This window comes from Trifolium pratense, linkage group LG6, assembly GCF_020283565.1.
Source record: "Trifolium pratense cultivar HEN17-A07 linkage group LG6, ARS_RC_1.1, whole genome shotgun sequence".
Taxonomy (NCBI): Eukaryota; Viridiplantae; Streptophyta; class Magnoliopsida; order Fabales; family Fabaceae; genus Trifolium; species Trifolium pratense.
Genome location: NC_060064.1, coordinates 39,715,864 through 39,734,967, shown reverse-complemented (window position 1 = coordinate 39,734,967; position 19,104 = coordinate 39,715,864). Strand labels below are relative to the sequence as shown.

Below are 19,104 nucleotides of genomic sequence, written 5' to 3'. Positions count from 1 at the left end.
TATGTGGTAATTAAAAAAAAATTCTCGTATTAATATGAATAAAAATATAAATTTCATAAAAATTACAAAAAAAAATAGAGGTCTTCATATAATATATACTAATAGAAATATAAGTTTTTGTAAAAATTTTAAAAAATATAGTCCTAGTTTTTGTAGGAATATATATATAGAAGGAACACGTAATTTTAAAATAAGGTATGAATGTAATTTTTCCTTTCTTCTTATTTTAAAATACCTTTTTTTTTTCTTGTTTCCTTTCTTCTTACTTTGTTGCTAAAATAAAATGTAAATTCTACTTAACTATGAGTTTGACATTTGCTATATATAGAATACAACAACCCTCTTTTATCCAAATAAAACCTCTTCTCAAAAATAACAAAATGTAAAACAACTAAGAGAAATAAAACAAACATTTCCATATAATACGACAGATAAGAAACTTCTTAACGTTAATTTTTAGACTTTGATTTGTATACAACTTCAATCAGATTCAAGTTTATTCAATGTGTTGCCAACAAATAACATTAAATCTCGCTGATTTCACCCTAGCTAAACCTCAAAACTCCAAATTAACACTAATTCAAACCAAGTTGCTATAGTTCTATACATCATATATCACAAATTGTGTTTTCAAGTTTCAACAATCTCTTATACGTCCTTTCATACCACCTCCTATCCATCATCACTAGAGATGAACACCATCGTAGAATTAGACGTATTAACAAGGTTGTTTCTCTTAGTCATTTTTTTTGCCCTCTTCATCCGAGTTTGTTATGTTTATTTTTCCATGAAAAGTGATGATCATGTTCATCTCATTTCTAATTACAATGTGACAACAATACAACAACCCGATGATAAAAAACCCGTGACTGGGCTCCCTAGGAGCATCATCAACTCTTACGACACATTCACTTTCGACAAAAACAAAATTGCCACAATTAATAATGATTATGATACCACTTGTTCCATATGCATTTCGGATTATAAGGAATCGGAAATTTTGAAGATGATGCCGCAATGTCGCCACTTTTTTCATCAAAGTTGTGTTGATACATGGTTGATGGTTAATGCTTCGTGCCCAATTTGCAGGAATTCTCTATTACAAGCTAGTAATGATGTATCAAACTTAGAATCCGTCTAAATTAATTATCCCAATATTGAAGCAGGAAAATAAGATTTTGTTTTTATTTTGTGGTGCAACTTCTTATGGGTTCTCTTTTGTAATTTAGTATTATATCGAATAGATGAGTTGAATATATATTTTTTGTTATCTTTGGAAAAGCCAAAGCATTTGAATTTCAATTCATAATTAGTTTTTTTTTTTTTTTATAATAAATTCATAATTAGTTTTTACGGAAGCAACCTTGATTCATCATTTCGTTTTTTTTTTATATAGTTGATTCATTTCATTAGCAATAACATTGACAATAAAAATGTATAAATAAATTTAAAAAAAAAATATTCCGTGCACTTAACTCAGTTGATAAGTAGATTGCATTATATGTGTTGTGCATGAGTTAGGGTTCGAGCGCCGTAAACTCCACTTATTCACCTTAGGCTTAGGTGAAATTTCAAATTTTTATCTATTAGACCACTTGACCATAAAATAACCCCATTGTAAAAAAATTTATAGCAATCTCGCTAATGTAAAAAAAAATCCAATATATATATATATATATATATATATATATATATATATATATATATATATATATATATATATATATATATTGTAATATAGTACTAACAACTACTCGTATTATATTTGGCTCAAATTGTCTTAAACTTAACAAATTGAATTGACGATATCGGTTGTTAGATGATGACTTTTTAATCGGCCAGTCGTTAAATATGCAGTTCACTCAAAGGTCACTAAAAAAACCATTTAATTTATAGCCCTTAATTTGAGGGATTTTATATAAACCTATGCTATTTAACTTGTAGCGCAAGTAGCTTGACAATCAATAGGGATTTCATTAAGTGATTTGATATGCTCATTATTACCAACTAACATATTATTGAAGCACAAAGCAATATGTTCTGAGACTATCATTCCTTATAATAAGTGTTTCTAAATAATTTCCAGGAAACAAATATGGTAGCATGGATGAACATAAATAAATAGAAACACACAAGTTACGTCTTTTGCAATTGTAAACACTATGTCCCAAAATAAACAACACATGGGCACTACAGTCACATGAATTAGTGAGTAATTCAAAACCAAGAATATTGAATCTAAAGTCTAAACAACAATCAAGTTTCAAAAGAGTTAGAATGTAAAGAGTCTACAAAGGTTCATTGTGTTACACTTAAAGAGCAAGGTTATCAAAACCGGACCGGTCGGACCGTGAACCGGTCATGAAAACGGTTCGGTTTTGAGCAAAAAACAGATAGGAAACCGACCGGCAAAAAAATGCGTGAACCGGGGTCGAACCGGGTTGAACCGGCGAACCGGCCGAGCGGTTCAAGCGGTTTTGCAGATTTTTTTATTTTATTTTTTAAAAAAAAGGGCAAAACGACGTCGTTTTAATTTAATTTTTTTAAAAAAAAATCTGAAACAAAACAACGAAGTTGTAGGAATCGGAAATGTTTTTGTTTTTCATCTATTTTTCATTTGGTTTGAATTATAAATTTTATTTTATTTTGACTTGTGACATTTTATCTTTTTAATGTGTGAAATTATGAAATATTCAACAATTATTCATATATATTTATTTATATATTAATTAAAATATATATTTAATTAAAAACGGTTCGACCCCGATTGAACCCGGTCCGACCAATTGAACCTTGAACCGATGAGCTCGCCGGTTCGATGACCGGTCCGGTTCTGTCAACCTTGCTTAAGAGATTAAAACACAAAAGCCAAATGAGTTCTCATGAATGAGGAAGAATAATAACCTCGTGTTTAAATCCTTAAGAGAATTAAAATAGATTAACACATGTCAAAATGAAGTCACCATCTTAACTATTCAAAGTTAGCAAATTTATAGTTAAAATAAAGTGACTAAAGAGGATAATGTCATAACACTCAACAAGAGTGGTAAGAACATAGTTGACAAATACTAGGATTATTTTAACAATTATTATTCTTTTTAAAATTGCAATCCTTCTATTCAAAGTAAATAAAATAATGAAATATCAGAGTCACATGATTCTCAACGAGAGTTCAAAATTATAAGTTTTGTATCTATTCCTCTAAGGTACTCATAAAAGTCAAGACATCACACTAAAGAAATTGACAAATTCAGCTTCAATTAAAAAAAAAACTTATGTAAAAAAAAAAAACTCTTATGTTATGAAATTAAAAATCAGAGATTAATAAAAATTTTCAATTAAAAAATATACCTTATTTAAATTTCTGCAAGAATTGTGATAGTTGGAAAACCTTAATAATAAGAAAAAACCATTGTGTTATTTGAATTTAAAATGAAGGGTAATTTGGACAATATAAAAAATTCAGCTCAAACTCACTTATCCTTTTTATATATTGTTATAGATTATTATTATTATTATTATTATTATTATTATTATTACTACTAGTGGCCATGTGATCCACAATTTTTATTTTACTAACGTATATAAATAGTAAACAGTGGTTAATTATAAATTTGATTTTCATTTAAACTAATTTGTGTATTTTTAGTTTCCTTCAAAATAAAAATTGTAATTTACGTGAATTGGTTCACACCATATGTAAGTAACACATGTAGATATATATTTATTATCGATTATTGGTCGGTCTTTATTTAACTGGCGATCGATTTTCGAATTATCGAAGCCAGATACTCTTGAGAACGTCAGGATTAATACCAATATCTATACCCTATAAAAAATTTAAAAATAAAAAGAATTACACATAAAATAGAAAAATTATTTGCTTAAAAATTACACTTAAATTTGTAATTAATAATATCTATGATTGGGACCATGAGAGAAGATGAAAGGATTGTAAATAATCTTATATCTTTTATATATATATATATATATATATATATATATATATATATATATATATATATATATATATGATGATGATGATGATGATGATGATGAGTAATGAGTAAAAAAAATACATAATTGGCCTAAAATTAAAAGATACAAAGAACCTTTAAATAAGAGCAAAATATTTTCCATAATCCATACTTATAATCCAAACTTGAATTCATAACATTATGAGGTTGTGTATGAACTTTGACTTACCAAATTAAATGCTTTACTCTTTTTCTCTTTATTGTGACTTTTATTTTTTTCCTTCTTCTTTTTTCCGGTAACATGAAAGACATGTATATAACTTCTATTTGATGTGGTTACTATTTTATTTAGCTATTTTTTTAGCAAACCAGCATTGTGATTATTTCGTCTATTTTAGAACTTGTGTAAAAAAAAGGTTAAGAAAACGTAGTCACATAAGGGCACCATGAAAACAATTACATCAAAAGTCAAGAAAACAAAAATTTAACATAATTCTTCGATGATTTCAATCTTTATCTTTCAAGCATGACTATAGAATATGCGAACACAACAATAAAAGCAATGTTAAATGAATGACATCTAAACAAAAAGAGGAAATAAACTTTGAATTAAAAAAAGAAGGCAAATAAAAAATATGATATAATAGCATTAAAATACATTGAAATAACAAACTATATGTCAAAACCTTTGTGGCTAATGTGTGCATCTTTCAAAGTTGTCGTTTCTTGCATAGGAGAAATGAAAAAACGATATTAAAACTCAGGATAATTAACAAATTAGGAGAAAAGTTGTAGTGGTTACTAATGTATGCATATCTTTGGAAGAAAGTATAAGATAACATTTCGGCACTGTTGTTCCTGCCCCCTCCCATTCTGAATTGATTTTTGTGTTTCATAAAATTGCTCTCCTTTCATGTGATGCTTCATTGCACTTGTGCCTCTAATCACAAACTTTAAAGGTAGTACCCATTTCTAAGAAAAATGGAGTGAAACAATTAGTAATGAAAACATGTTGAATTTGGTCTTTATTGAAAAGTAGAGAAACCAAGTAAGAAGAAATTAGGATTTTAACCCATTTGCAATGAAAAAATAAATAAGAATGCCAAATCCGGATATGAAAAAGAAAATTGGAATAATAAAAAGAATGTCAAATTCTTGTAGTTACAACATGCCTTTGTAACAAATTAAAAATGAAGCATAAAACCATAACCTTAATTTGTTTGTAATTTTGTATATAGAAACACTGTATTCTTCCACCTTCTCACTCTCTTTATATGAAGTTTGCATGAGAACATTAATTTGTGACATAATCAAAGTACACATCAAATTCCACAAAAGAAAGAAAACACACACTTAGAAAAGGCAAAAACATGACAAAAATTAATCAATCATAATAAAATCTGAATTGAATAAAAAGATTAACACAAAAAACCCATGATTTTGAAGACCAAGTTGATTTGAGATGTAGAAGAGAGAAAAGATTAGAATTTACCCAATTGTGTTGTTTTACGGTGAGCGCAATAACCCTTCTCTCCCCTTTATGATTGTTTGAGTGGTTAACTTTTTTTTTTTGTGTAGAATACTGTTATTTTTTTCTTTTTAAATATTTTTTAAAAAATTGTTTGAAATAAAGGGTAAATTTGGAAATAACAAAAGAGGCTACACCAAATTTTAACTTTTCCCTTTGATAGTTTTGGAAGAAAAAACGAATGAACTGGCATTGCAATGAAAACGCTGATATAGATTCGAAGGCGAGATCCAGCGCAAATTGCAGTGCGTGCATCTTCACCGAATCTCTGATTCAACAACAACAACAATTGATTCAATTCAATTCAAATATCCTTCTAAACTCGAATTCTCGATTTGATTTGGGGGTTTGAATCATGTGGAGCACCATTGCCAATTTGAAGGAGAATTTGAATAAGATCGCCCTCGATGTTCACGACGAAGACGATGAAGACGACGCCGTTTTAGCTTCGTACGGAATCCCTCCTGACGGCCAAAGTCCTACCGTCTCCGATCGCCGGAATTCTCGTGGCTCCACGCATTCCAATTCGATTCCTAGGTCACCTGCGGCAAACGGAATTACAGATAATGCCTATGCTTCTGAGGTATGAATGCTGAAATTCGCCATAAGATTGCGTGATTTGTGGTTCTTGGCGCCGTTTAGATTTTGAACTATCCAGTAACGTGTGATTGTGAATTCTTTATGAGTTGCTGTATGTAGAGATTTAAATTTGAATTGACGAACGCTGTGCATGAAATCGTGTAGATGATTAAGAAAGACAATTTATAATTATCAATAAGTATATGCTCCAAACAAATTGCTCTAGAAATGTTATTCGTAACATGCATTGTATCTGAGGAGTAGAGATTTTTTTACAGGATGCATGATGATGAGATTGCTATGTATAATTAGTTGAGTAAACCACCAAACAAGTCCTGACTTTGTAGGACACTCTCAAATAGATCCCTTATTCTGTCAAATTTACTCATATTAGTCTTTCAAAGAATATGTTAGGGCCTAAATTGATAGTAAGTTGTAAAATATAGTGACTTAATTGAGAGTAAGTGGTTAAATATATGTACTAATTTGAAGATTCAATAGAGTTAGGAACCTTTTTGAAATATTTATAAAGTCAATGACATTATATTTTCCAGGGGCTAATTCAGTGACCTTTTTGAAATTTAATAGAGTGTCTTGAATCCTCTAGTTGAATAATTTTTTTGGTATTTCTTGTAGATAGAGCAATATAGAGCAGAAATCAAGAGACTTCAAGCATCTGAAGCGGAGATTAAAGCACTGTCAGTTAATTATGCAGCACTATTAAAAGAAAAAGAGGTATGGATAGCTGTCACTATTCTGCATATACGTACTGGTAATATATCAATTTTGCTTATGTTCTTTCTAATGTTGGAGCTTCTTAATGTTCAATTTCAGCTGTTGGGTGGCATTGGCCATTCTGTTGATACACGAACTTGTCTTTTGTCTCTTGTATGCTGAATGATCTTGTTAAGCAGAGCTTGGAATTTTTCTTAGTTCCTTGAAAAACTACTGTTTGTTTTGTGTTGTCTTTTCTTTTTAAACTCTTTATGGACCTTGTATTGTTTCACATATAGCAACAGTCAATCCATATTCTATTTCTACTTGGTGGGTTTGCTATACGGGTCAGTTGATCCCACTATGTTCTATTACCAACCAAATTTTACAAAAATCATTATGCATTTAAATAATTTAGTGTTCCACTGCTCTTCATGAAGTTGCCTCTTATTTGTCCAGTTGTCTCACTTTATACTCTGTTGATGTTCTTCTCACATTACCACACAGACCTTAGGCAAATTTGCATCATCTTCCCCTCAATAGATGCTACTCTACCTTCCCTATGGATAATGTTATTCCAACATCTTCTGTCTCTTATTCATCTATCTTTTCTCCCAAGACTTATCACGTTTCTCTTCTCGACATTCATTGCATAGAGCGTTATAATGTGATACAAATCATATTTTCTTGTAATTAAATACTAGTTGTTGATTTACAATCAATAGTTATCCGGTAAATAATATCTTTTTTTTTGTTTTTATTTGAAATTTCCATCCACAAATTATGATTAACTTGAACACTTTTTTTATGTCATCTATCCAACTTGAATCATTCTGTGAGGCATTCCCATCAATATTTTTTCCCTAAGACGGATCAAAGAGACATATTAAACTGTATTTATAGTGGTATCATGCAATCCCCAATTTGGACCTTATATCATGTTTGTTTAAAATAAGATGAACTTAGCTGCAACTTACCATTTGAAGAATAAAATAAATATATCTGTGCATCGGGATTTGTCAATTCTTTCTAAAACTCTGATTATTTAAACCCTCTTTTCCCATAACAAAAGGATTATATCTCATCATTGGATCTTTCTCAGGAAGAGGTGTCATAAATAGTCCATAATGCCCTGTGTATTAATTAATGTGGGATTTATTAATCCTAGAATTTGGTAAGTTAACTTTTCAACCATTTCAATTTTGCAGGATCACATCATTAGACTGAATAAGGAAAATGGCTCGTTAAAACAGAATTTAGAGGCTACAAGTTCTGCATCTTCAAATGGCAATCACAAACTCAAGGTGATCCTATATTTATATTCAAACTTTATTCTGAAGAGTTTAATGCTTGTTTTTTGTTGCATAAATTTTGAATAAACCATCAATTTAGTCTCTAAACTATGTAAATACAATAAGTAGTCCCTTAAGTATATAAAATCTGTCAACTAGTCCCTACTATTAAGATGTTACTAAATTGACAGATGTCATATACTTTATGAACAACTTATTATATTAATATAGTTTAGGGACTAAATTGAAGAGTGAGGGGTAGTTTAGGGACTAAGTTGATGGTTTATTCCATAAATTTTAACCTGTGCTTTTACGTCCTTCATCGTTTTATATCTTGTAGCTGATAATTTTGGTATGAAATTTAAATAATGATGACAATGAGTATGCCATATACATTGCTATGTTATGGTACTTAAATGGGTTTCCAAAACTTATGCTTCATATTTTTTTATTGGAAAATATTGAGAACCTCACAGTGGATAGGGAACAATAGTTACAAGTGGAGGAAAGCCTAAACCCACATTCTAGTACTGTATCAAATCCTATCCTATATCTGTTGCCCCCCAGCTGAACAATGAAGGAGGGGGACCCTCTCCCTGTGAGCTATCTTTTCGGGTTGACTTAGGTCCTTATTTAAATTTGGATAGAAAAATGAAAATCAACTTCCTTGTAAACTGTCATAGTTATTAATTTTGACTCTTGACACAGGTTGGCCATACTTCACTACTATTTGATATATTTAGGAATTATAAAAAAAGAAATGAAACAGAGATAAGAAGAAAAAGTAAGAAACAAACATATAAAAAAAACAAAGAAACCGAGTATTGAAAAGAAACAGAGAAGTGGGTTTGACCAGTTTCTTTGCAGCACTTTATTTACATTATTTTCCAAAGTTTTGGGGTAGAAAAGCAATGAAATATTTCTTTAGAGCGTGCAATTTATTCTCTTATGTGATGCATTTCATTGTAAAGCTGAAGTCTTAATCCAGAGGACCCTTATCAATCTTTGACGTAGAATTATTATTGTGGCTTCTATTTATAGCAAAGCCAGTAGTCTTCTTATGGATTTCCTTTGGTATAAAAGCATAGACATTTTAATTAGAAAGCTCTTTCGGCCCAAAGGTTCACACTGCTATTTCTTTAAATTATTATTTGATCACAATGTTAGATCAATGTAATTAATAAGAAATATTAATTCCTCTGATCAATTGAACTATGCATTCATAAACCAGGGCTGATTAGCAAAAAGATAAAAATCCTGTTTTTATTGTATATGTCTCATCTCATACAGCTTTATAAAAAAACTGAGAAATCATGGTTCCACACATATATATATTTGTGCAGGGAAGCAGTGACCAGTCATCTAATCGACAGCATAGGTTCGCAGCTCAAATAAAAAACCGTTATGCTACAAACAACGGAACCATGTCTACTTTGGAATCCAATACAATTCCAAGTAAGACGGTATCTAATCATTCAAACTTACAAGTAAAGGACAAGGTAATAAAAATTTAGTTTTTTTTGGTTATTCTTAAGTTATGTATTAACAGAAGAAGATTGACCATAACGTGGCATTCATGACAACTTTTTCTTTTTGGTATTCATTACCCTTGTTTGATTTTGATCAAGTCCTTTTTGTTAGTCTATCCCATGTCTATGTTCACTACTTCACTTTCATTTAGTCCCAGCGTATGTGCACCATTTATAGGAAATGAAAATATTAATTTGACTTTTCTATTTCTTTATAATTTGATTTTTTTTTGTCTGGCCATTTTGATTTAACTTTTTGATAGGATATATGATAGGATTCAATAGATCTAGAAAGAAAATCACCACACAGAATTCAAAGAAACAGAGAAAATTATATTGTATTATTGATTTGAAATTGGGTTAGAGATCAAACGGGATCTAACCATGTATACAATATAAAGTGAAGAAGGAAAGAAATAAAAATGCAGGAATTTAAGATAGAATAAGCAATTCGAGCTGCTTAACACTCCTCTGCAGTGACTGCAATTGAATCAATCCGTAACCAACTCTCCATGATGGGTTCGTATAAAAAGGATCTAGATCCCTTCTCTCTCTGCCACGTATTCAGTCACATCTGAAGCATTTAATTGATTTGCATCATCCTGAGCACGTGCTTCTTTTCCTTTATTTCTATTATTCCTTGTATAAACTATACGATATCTATCAATACCCCCCTCCTTCAAGACTCTCTTTGACCTCAAAGAGGAAATCAGGAAATTCTTGCTCATCTTGTGCACCAATTCCCATGAGTTTTCAAATTCTGGTAACCCTTCCCACTTCACTAAAACTTCTAACTCTCCTTTGTCATTAACTCTAGAGTCCCTTGCTTCTTCAGGGCCTGGTTCCAATTGCCAATTCTCATTCATGCAAGTAGTTAAGGGTTGAGTTTCTACATTTGCTGAGACTGCCTTCTTTAACAATGAAGCATGGAAAACTGGATGCACTCTACTATCTGCTGGTAGTTTGAGTTTGTAGGCCACAGCTCCTACTCTCTCTAATATCTCATAAGGTCCATAGTATCTAGGACTCAGCTTTTGATTAAACCTCTTTGCCAACTTTTGCAACTTGTAAGGTTGAATTTTTAAGTAGACCATATCTCCTACTTGATAATTCACCTCTCTTCTATGCTTATTGGCATGTTCCCTCATTTGATTTTGGGCTTTCAGAAGTTGATCTTTCATTTCCCTAATCATTTCGTTTCTTTCAGCAGTCAATTTATTGACTTCTTCTACTGCAGAAAGATGCACATCTCCTCTAACTAAGATGGGTGGGTGTCTCCCATACAAGGCTTCAAAAGGAGTGGACTTAATAGAGGCATGGTAATTGGTGTTGTACCAGTATTCTTCCCATGCTAACCACTTAGGCCACATCTTAGGCTGTCTCCCTGTCAAGCATCTTAAGTACGTTTCCAAACATCTATTCACCACCCCAGTCTGTCCATCAGATTGGGGATGATATGCACTACTGTACTTCAGCTTTGTACCAGCCTGCTTGAATAATTCTGTCCAAAAAGAACTCAGAAAAACTCTGTCCCTGTCAGAAACTATTGAGCTAGGAAAACCGTGTAATCTTACTATTTCTTTGATAAACAGTTCTGCTATATCTTTGGCTGTGTAGGGATGCTTTACTGGCAAGAAATGAGCATATTTTGTCAATCTATCAACTACTACCATAATAGTATCAACTCCTTGAACTTTAGGCAATCCACCTATAAAGTCCATAGAGATATCAATCCATAATTGAGTGGGAATGGGTAATGGTTGTAAAAGACCTCCAGGACTCAGAGTTTGGTATTTGTTCCTTTGACAAACTTCACAAGAATCAACATAGGCTTTGATGTTTTTTCTCATTCCCTCCCAAAACACCAAACCTGCAATCTTCTTTTAAGTTCGTAAATAACCAGAATGTCCTCCAGTGGCTGTGTCATGAAACTCATGTAAGATCCAAGCAATCCTGGGTGATTGTTTTGGAATCACTATCCTTCCTTTATGAAACAGTTTTTCTCCTTTTAATTGATAACCAGGGTGACTCAAAGAATTACTCATTAAATCTTGGATAATATTTTTCAACTTTTCATCGCCCTGTATCTCTTCTTCTAAGCGGTGCTACCAGTCCTTCAAACTTGTCTCTGTACTCCATAACAGTACCTTTTTGCCTCAAACTCAATAGTGGTCCCAATGGGTTCTGCAATAACCCAGGTTGGAATCTTCTAAGGACAGCAATTCTAAACTCTTCCCATGTTCTTAATGGTGTTTGCTCCTCCCACCAGTGGAACCAGTTCAACGCCCTATCTTCTAAAGCCAACACCACTGTATCCACCTTATCCTGCATACGTATTTCATTAATTCTACAATAACGTTCCACTCTTACTAACCACCCATACGCATCTTCTCCTTTGAAGATCGGAATCTCCAATCTCCTCCTACTTCCTCCCAGATTCAAACGGTGACCACCATGGTTACGTGTCGTTCGCCATCGCGATCCTGATGAAATCGCACTCTGATCGCTCCAATCCTCTTCCTCAACGTTACGATTATGTGCTCGACGATGGTGAGGATGTGTTTCAGTGATCAGCTGACGAACCTGATCCAACGAGATCTGAGGTCGTGGGTGTATATCTACCACCATCTTACGCATCAGCTCCAACGTTGTTTCCATAGTGTTAGTTCTCTGTTCTACGAGATCAATTCTATTTTCCATGATGCTTCTTGTTGTTGCTACCATACACGGGTTAAGATCTAACCAAGGCTCTGATACCAATTGATAGGATTCAATAGATCTAGAAAGAAAATCACCACACAGAATTCAAAGAAACAGAGAAAATTATATTGTATTATTGATTTGAAATTGGGTTAGAGATCAAACGGGATCTAACCATGTATACAATATAAAGTGAAGAAGGAAAGAAATAAAAATGCAGGAATTTAAGATAGAATAAGCAATTCGAGCTGCTTAACACTCCTCTGCAGTGACTGCAATTGAATCAATCCGTAACCAACTCTCCATGATGGGTTCCGTATAAAAAGGATCTAGAGCCCTTCTCTCTCTACCACGTATTCAGTCACATCTGATGCATTTAATTGATTTGCATCATCCTGAGCACGTGCTTCTTTTCCTTTATTTCTATTATTCCTTGTATAAACTATACGATATCTATCAATATATAGTTTTATTTTTTAGTGATGAATGAACTTGACAACAGATGTATGAATGCCTTCTAGGAGCTAGCAGATTTGGTAGAAGGAAAAAATAGTGCCACAGCAGCAGCACAAGTACAACATACTCATGAGATACAAAAATTGAAGCTGGAATTGGAGCAAGAACGAGATAAATTGGCAAACATTCAGCTACAATTCAACGGTATTTTTCTGCATTTGGAATATCTTGATTGAATCATCATTTTGTCTGTTTAAATAGAAACTGCTAATCTAATTCTTTCTGCACTGCCAGAGGAACAGAAATTGAACAAGTCTTTTCAAGAGGAGCTTAAATTATTAAAATTGGAAAGAGACAAAGTAAGTTCCACATAAGCATAGATGCAAATTTGATGTTCACGGCTCCAACATCTTTATTTTATTACACTTGGATATATAGTTTACAATGTGAGATTGCTATTGACATAAAGACTTTATAAACAGATGTACTTTGAAATGAATGTCATGTTTCACTGTGTTCTGTAGTCTAGGATGTCTATTTGTTTTTTTTATTTTATTTTTTATTTTGGTATTTACTAAATTTATGGCTGTCTTATTTCCACCAAGTTGTATATAGCATTACAAAATGTTATAAAGCAAACAATCAAAACAATATCTTTTCAGGAAATTGTTTGGTGTATAGGAATATATGTAAATAACATTTGATGGACATGATAATGAGATTTAGTGTCAAATTATTAATAGATGAGTTAAAAACATAACCACTGACCCCTAAAAGGAAAACTGCCTTGTCTTTCAATCTAGTGAAGGTAAGACTACCCTGGTATCATGAATTGAGATAGCAATCCAAATTGAGATCTCCTATTTATCTCTGTTTGTGAATGAAATATCACAAATTGATATTAAATTAAGAGAAAAACATGAAAGAAAATCCAATATAGTTTTGCAAAACAAGAAATTTGGGAATGTATATATTTGGGAAGAACTGAAGAATATATTTGCATGGATTCAATGATTCATGAGAATGATAGGAATCGAAAGTACAAGAGAACACAATGATAGCTTTTTCCAATGCTTCAAAATCTCCAAATCACTATTTCTACGTATATTACATGAGATGGCTTTTTATATATGTGTGCATGTGTATGCGTGCACTTGTGTGTAAATGCAAAGTAGTAACTTGACCATTTTCTAGTTTCTGGCTATCTGACTCCTATATTTATTACTGTTTGAAGACTACAAATGAGGTGAGGCAATTACATAATGAAGTGAATGAAAAGGTATCAGAGATAAAACATCTGCAATTGGAGTTGACTAAACAGGATAAACAGGAAGGTGAAGAAGGTAATGCCATGGATAGCTCCAAAAGACTAATCGAAATTTTAGAGACGGAAAACACCACTCTTAAGGTTTGTAGATATATGCATTACTTTATTCCATCGTAATACAATTGTAATACAAAATAATTCTACCATCTTATCAATCAAAAGTTGGACTTAATTGTTTTTCATATTGTGCTCTAGTCTAGAGTGCTCTAATTTATCCTATCTTCACATTGTTATTAGATGGAAAAAAGTGAACTTGAGGCTGCACTCAAAGCAAGTAAGGTTTCCTTCACTGGTAACAAGTCACCTGATGCTTCTCAAGTCCAGAATAGGGATTCAAGCAGTGTCAGTGATGTGAGCCCAAACTTCACAGTAATATTTACTTTTTAATTTATCCGTTAAGCTCCATACTAATAATGGTTGTCGTTGGTGAATTGGCTTTTGGTGGTAACAGTTGTCAGATCCTTCCAAAAGTTTTCCCGGAAAAGAAGACATGGAAATATCCTTACAGAAGATGAGTGATGATTTGAAGAAAACACAGCAGGAGAAGGACAAAGCAGTACAAGAATTGACCCGCCTTAAACAACATTTGTTAGAGAAGGTTTTATTTATTTATTAAATTTATCTGTTGAAGCAAGATTAATGATGAACCAACGTTGATATTCAAGAGTAAAAAATGTTCCAATTGTCTTTATCTTTCTATGGTTTTCATCTCATAAGTTATTGCTTCTCATTATATAGTTATATAATATTTTGTTTCCCAATGTCTTTAATTTTATAATTAATGCGAATGAACTACGATTGCTACATAAATTTAGCATATCAATCTTTCCGCACCTGACTAAAAATTTCCATCTCGGTGCTATTTCTCTAGGAAAATGAAGAGTCAGAAAAAATGGACGAGGATACCAAAATCATTGAAGAACTACGGGATAGTAATAATTACTTAAAGGCTCAAATATTACATCTCGAGAGAGCTTTGAAGCAAGCTACTTCAGATCAGGAGAAATTGAAAATGGCAAACAACAGTGAAATTCTGAAGTCCAGAGAAGTCATTGATGACTTGAACAAAAAGCTTACAAACTGTATAAGCACAATAGATGCCAAAAATATTGAACTAATAAATTTGCAGACAGCTCTTGGACAATATTATGCTGAAATTGAAGCTAAGGTTGTTTTTAAATTATTTTATTATTACAAGTTTGCTGTCATAAATTGAGTTGTTAACATACCCTAATGTTCCTCCTCACCTTCATATGTTTCTGTCTGTGTATTGTTACACAGAGTAAGCTTATATTTGCTATTGATTTTATTTCCTGAAGGAACATGTAGAAGGAGAGTTGGCTCGTGCTAGGGAAAAAACAGCTAGTCTTTCTCAACTGTTGAAAGTATGAATCTATCACACTTTTACTAAATTAATATGCACACAACTTATGCATTGTTTAAAAATTGAATTGAACAGCAATTGATTATAACACAAAAGCATATGATGATCTTTGCTGATTGTAACACAAGTATATTTGATTTTAGAGTTACAAAATCGTTGTGCTTAGAGCATAATGCATCTTGTATTATCGTCTATCGTTCCTGAAATTTTTGCTTAGTATATTGACATTGTATGTCGTTTTTAAGATTCAAAAGGATAATAAGTCGACTTGTTTGTGTTTATAATTAAGCAGCATGTACATTGAATGGTTATGTTATTGCCAGGATGCAGATTGCAGAGCAGATATATTGAGCGGTGAAAAAGAAGAAATTTTAGCCAAGCTTTCTCAATCTGAGAAGGTACAATCAGAATGGAGAAGTAGAGTAAGCAAGCTTGAGGAAGAAAATGCCAAATTGAGACGCGCTCTTGAACAGAGTATGACACGGCTAAATAGAATGTCAGTGGATTCTGATTTTCTTGTTGACAGGTTGGCATGTTTTTCTTCTGAGTATAATTAATTTCTATAATAGAACATAATGGCATTGTTTGACCAATGTAGCTGATCTCGCCTAGTCTTAGAGAAAGCAGTATTTGTAATAATAAAGATAAGCTAGGAACTTATTTTTGTCATGATGTTCCGTTTGTGAGAATAATTTTTTTACTGGTTTTAATTGTATTTTACAGGCGCATTGTGATAAAACTCCTTATAACTTACTTCCAGAGAAACCACAGCAAAGAGGTATCAAGTCTTCTAATTGTGGTTGCTTTATATGCATTTTTCAGGACTGAAACCCTTTCCTTCATTTCTGCTGTAAGAATAATTTTACCCACTCTAAAAAATTAGCTATCAAGGGGAGAAGAACAAAACCACTAAAATACTCCACCAAGCATCCCATACTACTCGATGTGGGACTTGAGTGCCCCTTAATACCAAAGTTCCTATTGTAGCACAACCCCTGACAGCTGACGTTCCTGCGGCTGGAACTCTATGATGCTTTACTTGGCCTTTTCCGGTCTGCCCCTCCAGAGGTAGCCTTTTCTGAACCACCAACAAACAGCTTTAATACCAATTGATACATATAATAGCACTTGTAGAACCCACTTTCAAAAGCTAGGTATCAAGGGGGGATGAACCAAGCCACTTAAATACTCCACCAAGCATCCCATACTACTTGACGTGGGACTTGGGCACCCCATAGTACTCAAGTCCCATCAGTATTTCCTTGTGTGTTGAGGAGAGATGGGAGAGAAATTTAAGGATTCAGTTTTAATACTAGTGAGTTGATTTATGGTTGATAGATTTTGTCCAAAAAAGCTAGTATATGGCCAGATTCATGAGGATGCCCACATCTATGTTAAAATAGGATAATCGTGCTAGGATAGAGTTAAGAAGTTGCAGGGTTAGTTGATGATGTTTTAAGAACCGTTTAACTTGTGAAGGTTATATAAAATTATGTTCTCCTGTTTCTTATGTTTACTTTTGGCTGTATATTTTGGTTCCTTCTCTCAACTTTTGTCCCAATGCTGTGTTCTTTTACCTGGTTTGTGTCCTATATTGTTCGAATGATCTTTTTCATGGAGTTTTTTATGTTGGGACAGGTTTTGGACTTGATGGTTCGCATGCTGGGATTCTCTGATGAGGACAAGCAAAGGATAGGCCTCGCACAACAAGGTCCAGGAAAAGGTGTTGTCCGTGGCGTTCTTGGGTTGCCTGGTCGCCTGGTTGGAGGTATCTTAGGAGGAAGTGCAACTGAATCAGCTGTAAATGTGGCATCTGATAACCAGGTAATTTCTTCCCCTCTGGTATTGGTATATTTCCTCCTTTGGTGCACTTCATTTGTTTCTCTGCGGAGTTTCACCTAGCGGGTGTGCCAAAGATAATATTTGAGGGCATGGCTTCTCTTCCTTGATTCCTTCCATTCCCCCCTTATTTGGGGCGGCTGGCAGCTTGGGAGAAGGGGGAAAATGTTTGAAGGTGTTAATTTTTTGGACATGAATCTTGTCATTCTATTTCTTTCCTGTTATTTTTTACAGCACAAGTGTATACTGCACACTGAAAACTGGCCGTTTCTTAAATTATGTAACATATTCCATGTTACATTTTAGATCTAATCGCATTTTATACTACTTTGATATCGAGTTGACAATTAGAAATTCAGATTTGAACAAGTATTTTCCTTCTTCAGTCCTTTGCAGATATGTGGGTTGATTTTCTTCTCAAGGAAACAGAAGAAAGAGAAAAAAGGGAGTTGTCAGGAAGTACAGGTGATTCCATGGGTGGTGATTCACGCGATAAAAATACTAATTCTGCTTCTTCACCACTTTCCATTCCGAGGTTTAGTACTGGAACTGCATCAATTACTTCGCCTACTAATCAGAACATCAGTCCACTCTCTCGTGGATATTTTCAGCATTCTGAACAAATTGGTTCAGAATTCTCAACAGTTCCCCTTACATACTCAGATAGCAAAACAAGTAGTTCAAAACTTCTTCCTAGATACTAAATATATATTTTTTTTCTTTAAATGTAATTAATCAAAGGTAGATATCATTGTTATAATATAGGCATGCAATCTTGTTCGATCAATTATTTAACTTGAAAATGAGTGTATTATTATTCACTAATATGACAAAAAATTTCAAGGCCAGTTATCTCCCGTGGATACTGCATAATTTGAAAATTTATCTTGATGTATGCCATATAATCAGTAATCACATCATGTCTTCAATATCATATAATACTCCACCAGGTTTTGAATATAAAAAAATAAAAATACAATTGATGGTAAAAAATAACAATTTTGTTGAAAAATTGATTATATTAAATAAAGAGTAAACAATCATTTTAGTCCTGAATCTGAGATGTGACTATAGTTTTTGAATATGTCAAAATTGTGCCAAAATAACGAGAAAACAACCATTTTATATTAATCATTTTGGTCGAAGATGTATTTGTAAGTTTGCCATGGACTTCATCTAATATGCCCACTATTACAATACTCCCTCGACACTTGATTTTTATTCTTTCTTTCCTCTACCACTTCTTTCCACAACAAGCAAGCTGCAAGCATCTTCATCAACCTTCCTCCATCATTCATCAATTCCTTCAAATTCTATATAATAACCTGTTAACCAATATTGGACCTGTTTATTACAGATTTTTTAAAAATAAATTCTTATAGTCTTATATAATTTTGTATAATTTTTTTTTTACAAAGGAACTTTTTAAGAGTTTCAAATGAAAATTTGGTTTGGATAATTATTCTTAAAATGTAATTTTAGGTATTTGACATTTTATTGAAACTTTTTTTGGATATCAAAATTTTGAAGCTATTTCAAATAAATTATCATAAAAATCATTTTTGAAATACAACTTTTTGAAAATATTGTGATTTTGACTATGTTTTGATCTTCAATAATGTGTGTTTATGTTATATGATGTCAAAATTAGTCTTTCAATTTAGAAAAAAATAATAAACAAAACTTGTAATATTTTGAAAAACGGTTTTAGAAAATCTATTTCCAAAAATATAAAGAAAAATACATTTTTTTTAAAGCTGAAACAAACAGCCCCATTAT

The 19,104-nt window shown here is 32.4% G+C and overlaps 1 protein-coding gene across 1 annotated transcript; it reads left to right on the top strand.

Moving 5' to 3' along the window:
• The first annotated feature begins 5,634 nt into the window (after positions 1-5,634).
• On the top strand, positions 5,635-18,220 carry LOC123888611 (golgin candidate 3-like). The gene is made up of 15 exons (XM_045937695.1): positions 5,635-6,088; positions 6,721-6,819; positions 8,007-8,102; positions 9,434-9,589; positions 12,841-12,979; positions 13,070-13,134; positions 14,010-14,183; positions 14,340-14,453; positions 14,554-14,700; positions 14,974-15,270; positions 15,422-15,487; positions 15,810-16,012; positions 16,210-16,264; positions 17,125-17,310; positions 17,712-18,220. Exons 1-15 carry the CDS (start codon positions 5,861-5,863, stop codon positions 18,027-18,029), a joined length of 2,343 nt encoding a protein of 780 aa, XP_045793651.1. The 5' UTR covers positions 5,635-5,860; the 3' UTR covers positions 18,030-18,220.
• Positions 18,221-19,104: the final 884 nt, after the last annotated feature.

Coding starts and splice junctions, on each gene's coding strand:
- LOC123888611 (XM_045937695.1), top strand. CDS start 5,861: ATGTGGAGCACCATTGCCAATTTGAAGGAGAATTTGAATAAGATCGCC. Junction 9,590..12,840: donor ACTTACAAGTAAAGGACAAG/GTAATAAAAATT, acceptor AATGCCTTCTAG/GAGCTAGCAGATTTGGTAGA. Junction 17,311..17,711: donor ATGTGGCATCTGATAACCAG/GTAATTTCTTCC, acceptor TTCCTTCTTCAG/TCCTTTGCAGATATGTGGGT.